The 12,046-nt window shown below is 45.1% G+C and overlaps 1 protein-coding gene across 1 annotated transcript in view; it reads right to left on the minus strand.

Annotated features, from left to right (window-relative positions):
- Positions 1-242: 242 nt before the first annotated feature.
- The window catches only part of LOC311075546 (cadherin-7), a gene marked incomplete at both ends in the record, with an annotated part of 106,878 nt that continues 95,074 nt past the window's right edge, over positions 243-12,046 (minus strand). Inside the window, one exon of the mRNA XM_084103042.1 lies at positions 243-751. Coding sequence (XP_083959168.1) covers positions 243-751 — 509 coding nt within the window. The remainder of the gene's footprint in view (positions 752-12,046) is intronic.

The raw sequence follows: 12,046 nt of genomic DNA on the forward strand, positions 1-12,046 counted from the left end.
TAGCTTGCTCAGGTTTCTTTGATTAAGGTTGAAACTAAACTATGCAGGGCAGTGGTCAGATTGGAGGGACACTACAGTACACCTACCCAATCAAACGCTGGCACCACACTTTCGTTTCATTTGAGTGAGTCAACAAACCTGTTAAAGCCAACTAAAGAAATTTAGACCTTACACATTGTCTTTACACCTGCAGAACAATAACAATTGTTATGTTGTTGAATGTTTGTAGGCCATTATTAAGGCTAGGAGAAAACCCTGCTTCCGTCAAGATTGCCGTACAGGTCTGCCAGCTTCTTGAAGCGTGGTCCACAGTTGCTGAGGTAATCGTAACTCTGCTCTGAATCTGAACTGGGAGAATCCAGGGAGCTCAGAGACCCCGCCACCGAGCCGTTTCCCTCAAACGCATAGGTCTGAAGAGAATCATACGGTGGAGCTGACGGATCCACATCAGTCACTCTCAGTCTGTCCCAGATAAACTCTTGAAAGACAGTGTTGTCAGGAAGTGATTTGTAAAATGTCCTAGCTGAAGCTGAGTATGGGTTAACAGAGTTAACTGGAGTTACATTTTGGACCTTTGAATCACGTATGACATTGAGATTACGCAGTGCAGCCATATCGAAAGCTTCTGTATCTTCTTCACCTCCTCCTTCATCATCATACTGAACAATGTTCTCCCGCACATCACGCTCATCCTCCAGGAAAAGAGGCACTTTTCGTCTGCGTTGCATCGCCACGATCAGCAGCATCAGAACTAGAGGAGAGACAGCAATGAAGGTTCAGTGGTTGCACCAATACAATGGAACAAAACTTTGATACACTTATCTTTACTGGATTTGTTTTTGCTGAATGAAATGTCGACCTAGGACGAGCTATAGGACTGTGAAGCTTTGGGGGTGTTGATGGACTTTATCTACTCCACCTGTGTTTTTATTATCGTTCTGAATCCAATCTGAATGAAGTCTTTGACAAAAATGTGATTTTCTCAACTTTACGCTCAAAATGTTGCTTTTGTTAAGAAACTTAGTCAAGTCCAGTCAAGTCACATTTATTTATATAGCACTTTTTACAATACAGATTGTTTCAAAGCAGCTTTACAGAGATAACAGGAAAATGCAATAAAGTTTGTTTCCAGAAGAAAATAGCGTCACAGTCCAGCTTAAGTAAGTTCAGTGATGTTTCATTTTGTTGTGAAAAAGTTATTAAGTTAGTTAATTTATATATACAGCCGCTCTGGAGAAAACCGTGATGTCATCGTCCAGCTCAGTTCACTTCTACCAGAAAGACTTGGGAGGCAAAATAATGTAACAAGTATGCATTTATTAAACAGCCCAGCAAGCAAGTATTATGATATAAAGTTCTCTGGCGTAGGCCCCGTCCGTAGCTCACAATCCGAGGGTACAGAATCTGCATTTCCTGCCTGAAGTCGGAGGCAGGGGCGCAGCCGACCCCCGGGGAGATATGAGACGGGACCATCCTGGTGGTGGTGGGGAGGGTGGAGGGGAATGTACGCATCAGCATCTGTGAACTCAGACATGTGTAAGTTTTCTTTTATACTACAAGTATTAGAGCACAATTGGATAGATAAGAAGGTAATAAGTGACGTAACAGTTGAGTCTTCCCGGCAGAACTAATGCTAATGCTTTCATTTCTCATATAATGGTGTCAATGCAGGCAGATCAATATTATTGTTGAATATTAAATTAAATGTTAAATTTAATGTCCCCAACTAAGCAAGCCAAAAGCCAATGGCAACAAAGGTGAAAAAAGGCGACAAAGGTGACAGTGGCAAGGAACCAAAACTGCACCAGTGACAGAATGGAGAAAAAAACCTTGGGATAACCCAGGCTCAGTCGCTCAGTTCTCCTCTGGCCAACGAACGAACTGTGCATGATTATGATTCAGGCAGCATTACAGGTCAGAAGTCAGATTGGATTGGAACAATCAGAATATTATCCAGTTCCATTTAAGATCAGAGTCATCACGCCGGTATGGAGACGGGTTTGTTGAGGATCAGTGCCGATGGCTGTCGTATCGATGAGGCTTTTTTTTTAAAAACCGCTGTTGTGGAAAGAGTTAATATAAATCAGATAGAATGTATAAGCAACATAAAATTGACTTTAACTAAAACTTTAGCATGTTTTACAATGTCATTTTAATGGTAATGTAAAATGTTGCAGTAACAACTTATTAATTTATTATTTATTCCTTAGTTACAGTGAAAAATTAACTGATCTATGCAAAATTACATTAAAATAATCAAAAATTGTCAATTGACATTTAAAGTGATGATTTCTTAGCTGAATTAATAGAGCGCAAACTTTAAAACTGCAGGTTTACAGTGTTGAAAGAAAGTGGAGTAGATTGTATATTTTTACAACTTAGATTAATGGCAAATTTGCAAAAAGAACAAGATTTTGAGATGTTCACAAACCTGCTTTTGTTTGAACCATTTTTTTTAGGTTTCTCTGAAAAATGCTCAACTCTGTTTGCATTTTCAGTTCAACTGGCAAACGTTACAAAGCAGTGTACCTTTATCTAAAAATATATAATCACCCATTGGCGATCAGTTGTATAACGGCTGATACCTGTCAACACCAGATATGATCATCAAAAGCAAATAGAAGCCATTATAATCAATGACGCTGTCTACATTGGATACAGTATATGGCTGTCCATTCAGTTTCTGATGTACTCTACTTATTTGAGTCTTCTGACAACAGGACAAATGGAAGAATGTTCACTTTAATGAATTACATTTAAAAAGTTAATTTGTGTCTCTGTACAGACTTCAGAAGGACCCCAGCATCAGGAACAAGTGCAGAGTTTTGATTGTGTGATTTTAAGTGTGTTCCACAGCTTATTCTGATCAAGAACCACCCATGTAGACAGTAAGAGACTGTCTGAGTGACATGTAAAGGAAATTCAAACAGTGCTAAAAAATACTTGTGGAATTTTTTTATAGAAACATTCCTCCTCAGGCGCCATTGCCATCTCACTCATTTTGCCACATCCCCTCTCATTGATTACAAAACTAAAATAATCTACAACAAAATGTCAACCAGCAGAGAGAGTGAAATATTGTTTAGTGAAAGCAATATTTAACTGTGATTTTAGTGGATCCTTTAGTGAAGCTTCTAGATAGTAAGGAATGTGGTGCATTCATACAGACTTGAGCAGATCGAGGGTAAGTTAAAATTGTGTAAAAACTCTCCATTGAACTTGAAGAATCTTTCCCTGTCGCCTTCATTTGCATCCATGGTCCATTTTTACTGAGGAATTTATGTAATTAAATTGTGCAAACGATCCATCACATGCAATCAATAAGAAATGGGTGAATTTTCAGGCCTCACGTCTCTCTACCTCAAGTGTATACGATTAAAATGTACTGAGGCTCAAGACCTTTTTTTCCACACATTAGTGAACTAGTTCTGAAACTAAAATCAGTTTATTGTGGAACTATAACCCTTTCATCAATTAGCTGTTGCTAATGTTCCTAACCCTCCACCCTCCAGAATATTTATTTACTCAACCTTGTGTTTCTCTAAATTTACATGACCTTTCTTTTTTGGAACACAAAAAATGTTTTGTTTTTTTAATGACCTGCTCACGGTTCTATGGCAGTGAATGGTGACCTTCTATAAGCTGTGGAAAAGGATGAAGATGTTTTATAATATAATCCTGTGTGACTCTTGGACTAATTTCCAATCATAACATACATCCAGCAAACACATTTACGTTGTGGCAACGTCTGTGGAACGTTGCATTTCTGCTATGGCAACGTCGCTGTTTACGTGCTCGCAACATTGTAACAACGTAGAATTGTAAGACGCGATAGGGCTGTAGCAACATTGTTGCACGACATTCAGCAACTGAGAGACGACGTTCTGACAATTTTTTTATTTATTTTTTATGCTAGATAGACATAGATATCCCCCATTTAGCATTTTATGTTTTGAGGTTAATTTTTAATTAGTCAGATGTTAGATAATTATATACTTTTTAAATATTGTTTATCCTTATTATTATTTAATGGGGCTATCAGTAAATTAGCCTAATTATAATCAACACCTGCAAGTGTAAACTTTGAAGAGTAAAAATGACAGAAGGTTACATTAATTCAACTTTATTAAAACTGCATATGGTAATCAAATTGCACTTCCAAAAGTCATACATTTGTGAAAAAAAGAAAAAAACTAAATAAACGAATATACAAATTTCTTTTAAGTATAATAAATAAAACATAAAAAGCAAAGATCAGAACATTTAATGAACAAAACTGAGTTATGTACATGGCAGACAGGGGAGCGTAGTCGAAAAAAGTGCAGGATCAGTGCAGGAAACATCCACAAATCCAGAGGAGCAAAGAAACAAATGAGACTAAATAGCAGACAAATCAAATGAAAAACTAAACAGTGCGAGCGAGGCTACATCAGTCATATTAGAAAATGAAGTTGGTTGTGTTTGAATAATTATGTGTTTTATTTAGCTGAGGTAAATTGAACACAATACTCACGTATCCTTGCTCGATGAAGAATGAGGCAACACACAATGAACCCAACGGGCGGTTGACATTTAAAAGGCTGATTTTCGCGCTTCAGGGCAGTGACGAGGACATGTGTAGTCCAGGGGTTGTCCAGACACCCTCGGCACAACCTTAAGCAATGGCCCTGAACAGTGGTTTAAAGTCAACATTGTGCCAACACTGTAACAACCTTCACCACACAACGTAGTTATAGCAACCTTTTGGCCATGTAGTTAAAACGTTGTTAGAAGGTTGGGTACGTTATGCCAACGTTCTGTGTTTGCTGGGATCCTGATGCTAGTTGAGGGTAAATGAGAAAGAAAAGTAAACAGAAGGAATGTGGATGTGGATAGAACAGATGGTACAAATTGGTGACACGTAAGAAATAAAATGGTTGAAAATACGATAACAGTGGCAGATTAGAAGAGGTTCTCCTGAATCCTGTCGAAAGTGCCCTTGTTATTAGAGATTCTACCATATTGTGTAAATAGAGAAGATGGCACAGTAACAAGAATTCATTCAATGTAGTAAATAAAGGAGCAGCGAAAGATTTACATTAGGAAAATAGGTGCTGGAAATAATTGTTAGGTAGAGAGGCAATGAAAGAGTCAGCAGTTATAATGAGGCTGGTACACAAATTCATCTATGACCTGAAGCTCTGCAACAGAGGATGGATTTCATTATCAAAGATGAGTCTGATGCCACAGGGCATTACATAATCTCCCTATACTTGCCAAAAGACATGAGTACTTCACAACTCAACCTCACAGCGCTTACAGTGTTTGGTTTCAAATTTGGGTTAGTCATGCAGGCTCACAGTATTGAGTACAGTATTCAAACAAAATGTTACTTTTACAAATTCTCAAAGCAATGGGCAGTAACTGAGGGAAGACTGCAGACATTAAAAAATCTATAGGTGACAGATAGACGATCTATAGGCTTTTTAAGTATGTTTTTAAGTATGTTTTTCTTTACAAAAACTTTTATTTATTTATTTAGTAAATGAAAAAGGAACTGCAGCCAACAAGTGCCTAGCGTGGGAACTCTACTGTAGAAGTAGGCCTTTGGAAACTTTTGACTGGTAGTGTCCTTTAACCCTCTGGGGTCTGAGCTGTTTTCTGGGCCCTGGAGGTGTTCTGACATGCTCTGACATTTGTGGTTATTTCTGTTACTTGTGACATTTTCATGGCTAAAGTCTAATTACACTGTATTCAGCACAAACTCTGCTACAATAATATATCAGCAGCATGTATGTAAAAGTTTGTAGTTTTGAGATAATGACATTTATGCATGGTTTGTGAAAATACAAAAAAAAATTCTCACTGAAATAAGGCCATGAAACCCATACTGATTATTTCTTCACAAGACTTTTGAAAATTGTATGACGTAGCCTAGAATATTTGCTCTAACACTATGTGAAAATCACCCTGACTGCTCATTCAGATAAGACAATATATTGATTTAAAAATTTTACGACGTGTTTTGTGTGAGAAAGCTTTATGCGGGAGGTCATTAATATGTATTGTTCCCTTTCGAGGGAACTCAAACTGCGTCGGTGACGACACTAGGGGAACGCCCTTCAGCGTAGCGCGTCTGAATTTATGAATGAAACCGAATCCAATCCTATTGGCGTTGCGTGATGACGTAGTGTGTGACGGCATATACGGATGTGTACAAAAGCACGCCGGCACACAGAAATGTCAGCTTTTTTGCTATTCAGCAAGCGCTTGTGTGTGTTTGAACTAGCGAATCTGAATATTGTCCTATATTTCATCTCATCATGGCAAGCGAACAGTTTAGAAAATGTGTGTTCCCATGCCCACGCTTTCTCACGGCTGGGGATACACACGAAATGTGTGTGTCTTGTCTGGGAAGGCAGCACGCTCAAGCAGCTCTCGAGGGGGCTGCTTGCGCTCACTGCGAGTCTATGTCAGTGAGAGTGCTGCGTTCTCGGTTTGCTTTATTTTCTGAGGATGGCCAAATGCGTTCTCCCCGCGGTACAGGTCCTGCATCTGCCGAGGCAATGCGGCGACTTGCATCGTGGGGATCGCAGAGAGATCTTTTAGACGACAGTGGGACTGCCGAGGCACTTTCCCACTCTTCGTCTGAAAGCTCAGGTTCCCCTATTCCCCGCTCGGGAGCCCGCCTCGCGGCTTCTCCCGCTCGGGATGATGACCCAGTTTTACACCTCTCTGATTCCGAGGAATTAGATGTGCTTAATGTTGAGGGGGGGGATCCAAATGAAAGACATGATACTGTTCAGCCTGCACCGAGCTATGGTGAGTTAGTGGAGGTTTTAACACGGGCTGTGGCCAAGCTTGATATTTCTTGGCCACAAGAACGGCAGGAAGCACGTCCTAAAAGCAAGCTTGATGAGCGCTTCCTGCAGCCCCGCACGCAACCTTCACGCCGGTCTCTCCCTTTCTTCCCGGATTTACACAATGAGTTGTGTAAATCCTGGAACAGACCTTTTTCTGCACGTCTGTCTAACCCCCCGATTTTAAATTACAGCAATATTGTGGGGGTTAGGGATAAGGGATACGGGATGATGCCTCGGGTTGAGGAAGCACTGGCTAGCTACCTTTCACCCGACCTTGCGTCATCCCTGAAGACACCAGCGCCGCCTTCTAAGCCTTGCCACACCACATCAGCTTTGGTGGGCAGAGCGTATATGGCGGCAGGTCGGGCTGGTGCGAGCCTGCACACAATGGCCGTTCTGCAGGCGTACCAGGCCGACCTGTTGAGGGATATGGACCAAGGCGAGGGTCCCTCGGGTGAAGATATTGCGGAGCTTCGCAGGGCCACAGATTTGTCCCTCTGGGTTACCAAGGAGACGGCCCGTGCCATCGGTCGCTCCATGTCAGCTCTGGTAACCACGGAGAGACATCTGTGGCTCAACCTGTCTGGCATTAAGGAGAAGGACAGGGCCTTCCTCCTGGATGCGCCTGTTTCAGCCTCGGGTCTGTTTGGAGAAGCTGTCAACGTCGTGGTTGACAGGTTTCAGGATGTTAAGAAGCAGGGCGAAGCTTTTAAACAATATCTCCCTCGCCGTTCAAGGTCCAGGAGGGCGGCTGCTAGAGAACAGCCACAGCCGTCTGCCAGTTCCTCTCATCGCCAGGCACAGAAAGCGAGTGTCGCCTCTAGAGCTCCCCCTAAAAAAGCTTGGGACTCTAAACGTCGCTCGTACCCGCAGCCCCCTGAGAGGACGGATCTGAGGACCGTCCTTCAGTCCAGGAAGGTTAAGGGAAAGAGGTCTTAGCTTTTTCGAGACCTCAAAGGGCCGCCCCCCCGAGAGAGAGCGATTGTGGTCCCCTCTCTCGTTGGGCCCTCGGGAAGCTGGCGTCAGTATCCCGCCGTCTTTGACGCTTCGGGACACGCTAGCTCCCAGCGAGCACACACTGGTCTGTCTGCCCCAAAGGCCTGCAGTCAGTCAGTGTTCGGGTTCGCACACTGTGGGTCATTGTCGGTTCTCCCCTGCCGGTTCTCCGCTTCAGGGGACCGTCAAAGACCTGCACAAAACATTGGACACCAGCCCCGAATTTTGCAGAGGCATGGCAAAACCTCGCGAACATTTCTCCTTGGGTCCTGCACACTGTAAGAACTGGGTACAGACTGCAGTTCCGGGTCCGCCCACCAAAATTCAACGGGGTGGTCTGGACTTCAGTGCACCCAGAGCAGGGTCCAGTGTTGGAACAGGAAGTTCACTCGCTGCTGGAAAAAGGGGCTATAGAGTGTGTTCCCCCACCAGTCAGGGAGTCCGGGTTCTACAGCCGGTACTTCATAGTTCCAAAGAAGGATGGAGGGTTGCATCCAATTTTAGATCTGAGGCATCTGAATCGGTCTCTGAGGAGGTTCAGGTTCAAGATGCTCACTATTCCCATCATCGTGAGTCAAATTCAATCCGAGGATTGGTTTGTCACGATAGATCTAAAGGACGCCTACTTCCACATCTCCATCCTTCCATCTCACAGGAAGTTCCTGAGGTTTGCTTTCGGGTTACCAATATCGGGTTCTTCCGTTTGGCCTAGCACTCTCCCCTCGCACATTTACCAAGTGTATGGATGCAGCTCTAGCACCCCTGAGGCTCGAGGGCATCAGGGTGCTCAATTACATCGACGACTGGTTAATATTGGCCCAGTCGCGAGAGCTGGCGATTCGGCATCGAGATGTCGTCCTCGCCCGCATCCAGAGCCTGGGGTTAAGAATCAACACGAAGAAGAGCGTGTTGACACCAGCCCAGAGAACCACGTTCCTGGGAGTGGTATGGGACTCGGTCACGATGCGGGCTCAGTTGTCTCCTGCTCGGATCGAGTCTATCCTGACCACAGTGTCCAGGTTAAGGCTAGGCCAGGCCGTCACTGTCAAACACTTTCAGAGAGTGTTGGGTCTCATGGCAGCAGCGTCCAGCGTGATACCTTCTGGCCTGCTACACATGAGAGCTTTACAGTGGTGGTTGAGAACCAAGGGGTTTTCCCCGAGGGGAAACCCATTCCGCTTGATAAGGGTTACGCGCAGATGCCTTCGTTCCCTGTCAATTTGGAAGAAGCCTTGGTTCTTGTCCCAGGGTCCCAGTTTGGGAGCGTTATGTCGCCGAATATCTATTTCGACAGACGCCTCCCTCACGGGCTGGGGCGCGGTCATGGACGGCCGTTTTACGAGAGGCCTCTGGCAGGACCATCATTCCTCTTGGCACATAAATTGCCTAGAAATGTTGGCGGTGTTCCGGGCTCTGAGGAGCTTCCTGCCAGACCTCCATGGTCGCCAGGTCCTTGTGAGAACCGACAACATGTCGGTGGTGTCTTATTTGAACCGCCAGGGGGGTCTGAGGTCGCGCCCTCTGTGCAGATTGGCACATCAGATCCTCCTGTGGTCCCAGCGGAGACTGTCGTCTCTCAGGGCGATGTATGTCCCGGGGGACCAGAACCAGGGAGCAGACATACTGTCAAGGCAGGGGCTGAGGCCCGGGGAATGGAGACTCCACCCCGAGACGGTGGAGTTGATATGCGAGAGGTTTGGCCCAGTGGATGTGGACCTGTTTGCGTCTCGAGAGACGACTCACTGTCCACTGTGGTTCTCCCTCACACATCCAGCCCCGCTGGGGTTGGATGCTATGGTACAGACGTGGCCGAGGCTTTCCCCCGATCGCTCTGCTCCCAGGAGTTCTGGAAAGGGTCCGTCGAGACAGGGTCAGCCTGCTATTAGTAGCCCCGTTGTGGCCGGCCCGAGTATGGTTCTCGGATATCATATCACTCCTGGCAGGCCCGCCATGGCAGATCCCTCTGAGGAGGGACCTGCTGTCCCAGGCAGAGGGCTTAGTTCTCCACCCTCGGCCAGAGCTGTGGAAACTGTGGGTCTGGCCCCTGAGGGGGCACAGTACCTAGAAGCCGGCCTGTCAGCAGAAGTGGTTGAGACTATACTTACTTCCAGAGCTCCCTCCACGAGGAAACTGTACGGCCTGAAGTGGAATGTTTTTTCCATTTGGTGCAGAGAGCGTGAATTGGACCCAGTTAACTGCTCGGTGGCTTCAGTACTGAAGTTTCTCCAAGGCCGCTTCTCTGCTGGGCTTACCCCGTCCACGCTCAAGGTTTATGTGGCTGCCATTGCGGCTTTCCACGCTCCTCTGAGTGATGGGCCTCTGGGGAGGCATCAGCTGGTCGTACGCTTCCTACGTGGAGCCTGGAGGATGAGACCTATGACTCGCACCAGGGTTCCCACCTGGGACCTGGCAGTGGTCCTCGAAGCGTTGGTTGAGGCCCCCTTCGAACCACTGGAGTCGGCTGAGGCCAAGAACCTTTCGTTTAAGGTGGTCTTTTTGTTGGCCATTACTTCTCTGAGGAGAGTAGGAGATCTCCAGGCGCTCTCTGTTTCCAATGGGTGCTTGGAGTTTGCTCCAGGCAACATTAAGGCCATCTTACATCCCAGGCCCGGCTATTTGCCCAAGGTGCCATCTAATGTGGCACGGCCTATGGTTCTGCAGGCATTTTATCCTCCACCTCACGTGACGGCGGATGAGGAGAGACTTCATCTGCTCTGCCCTGTCAGAGCATTGCAGTGTTATATTCAGAGGTCCTCCTCATGGTGGAAGTCAGACCAGTTGCTGGTGTGTTTTGGGTCACCCAAGAAGGGGCTTCCCGCCTCTAAACAGACCATCAGTAACTGGATCGTTCAGACTATTTCCCTGGCCTATCAGGTGCGCAAATTGCCTTCACCTATGGCCGTGAGAGCTCACTCCACCAGAGGCAAGGCGTCCTCTAGAGCCCTCCTTTCAGGGGTTTCTATCCATGACATATGTGAGGTGGCTGGCTGGGCCACTCCGCACACATTCATAAGGTTTTACAGTCTGGACCTTCCCTCTACACCCGGTGCACGAGTGCTTTCGTCCTAAGTGTGCCTGAAGACAGCTTCACACTAGGATGAGCGGGGTTCGTTGTGGTATAGTGGGTATCTCGTTCCCCTAGTGTCGTCATCGACGCAGTTCGAGTTCCCTCGAAAGGGAACGTCTCGGGTTACGTATGTAACCCTTGTTCCCTGAGAAAGGGAACGAGACACTGCGTCGGTTCGCCACACCTCACCCCGCCTGGAGCACTTGCTTCATAGCAAAAGCTGACATTTCTGTGTGCCGGCGTGCTTTTGTACACATCCGTATATGCCGTCACACACTACGTCATCACGCAACGCCAATAGGATTGGATTCGGTTTCATTCATAAATTCAGACGCACTACGCTGAAGGGCGTTCCCCTAGTGTCGTCACCGACGCAGTGTCTCGTTCCCTTTCTCAGGGAACAAGGGTTACATACGTAACCCGAGACGTTTTCACACCTGAGAAAGACAAAGACCCTCCCCTAACGGCCCTATTAGGAGCTATCAGGCCCTATCATTCTGAGCAACCTTGCACAAAGAATGAGGAGATTTAAAAAAGAATGGCTTTTAAATTGTTTGGATTTATTTACAACACAACATAATCCAAAGATACACAACAAATGACAAAAAAAGCACTTATTGAAAACAATGATCCAAAGACAGAGACCTTTGTGCCATTCCTAAAAACATTGTACATACCTTTCATTTCCAAGGTGTTTGATTTTCACTTTACCATGTTCATGTACAGAGACTCATGTGAATGTTGAAGTCTGGGCCCTGAAAGAAAAAAAAAGTGAACATACTGATATCAAGAGAAAGGCCTGCACGATTTTGGGAATACATTTTAGATTTTTCTAGTTAAAATTGCTTTTTAAAATTCACAGAATACACACACACACACACACAAATGTTTCCAACAATATATAATATAATGAACACCAGGTTAGTTGTGCCTTGTAGGCATAGGCTATGCGCAGTGCTGGATAAAATAATAATAACAATAACCTATAGCAGTATAAATCTTCCAAAAGATTTCAGTAACAACTAAGCTAGAGAAAAATATATTGATTATCATGTTACTTCAAATGTTTCCATTCGTTATGATGATATGAAATGAGATAATAGTAAAAACATGAAGCGTTTGGTGCGTTTTGCTTTTCAAA

The sequence above is a fragment of the Abramis brama genome (genome assembly GCF_963993115.1).
Source record: "Abramis brama genome assembly, chromosome: 24".
Taxonomy (NCBI): Eukaryota; Metazoa; Chordata; class Actinopteri; order Cypriniformes; family Leuciscidae; genus Abramis; species Abramis brama.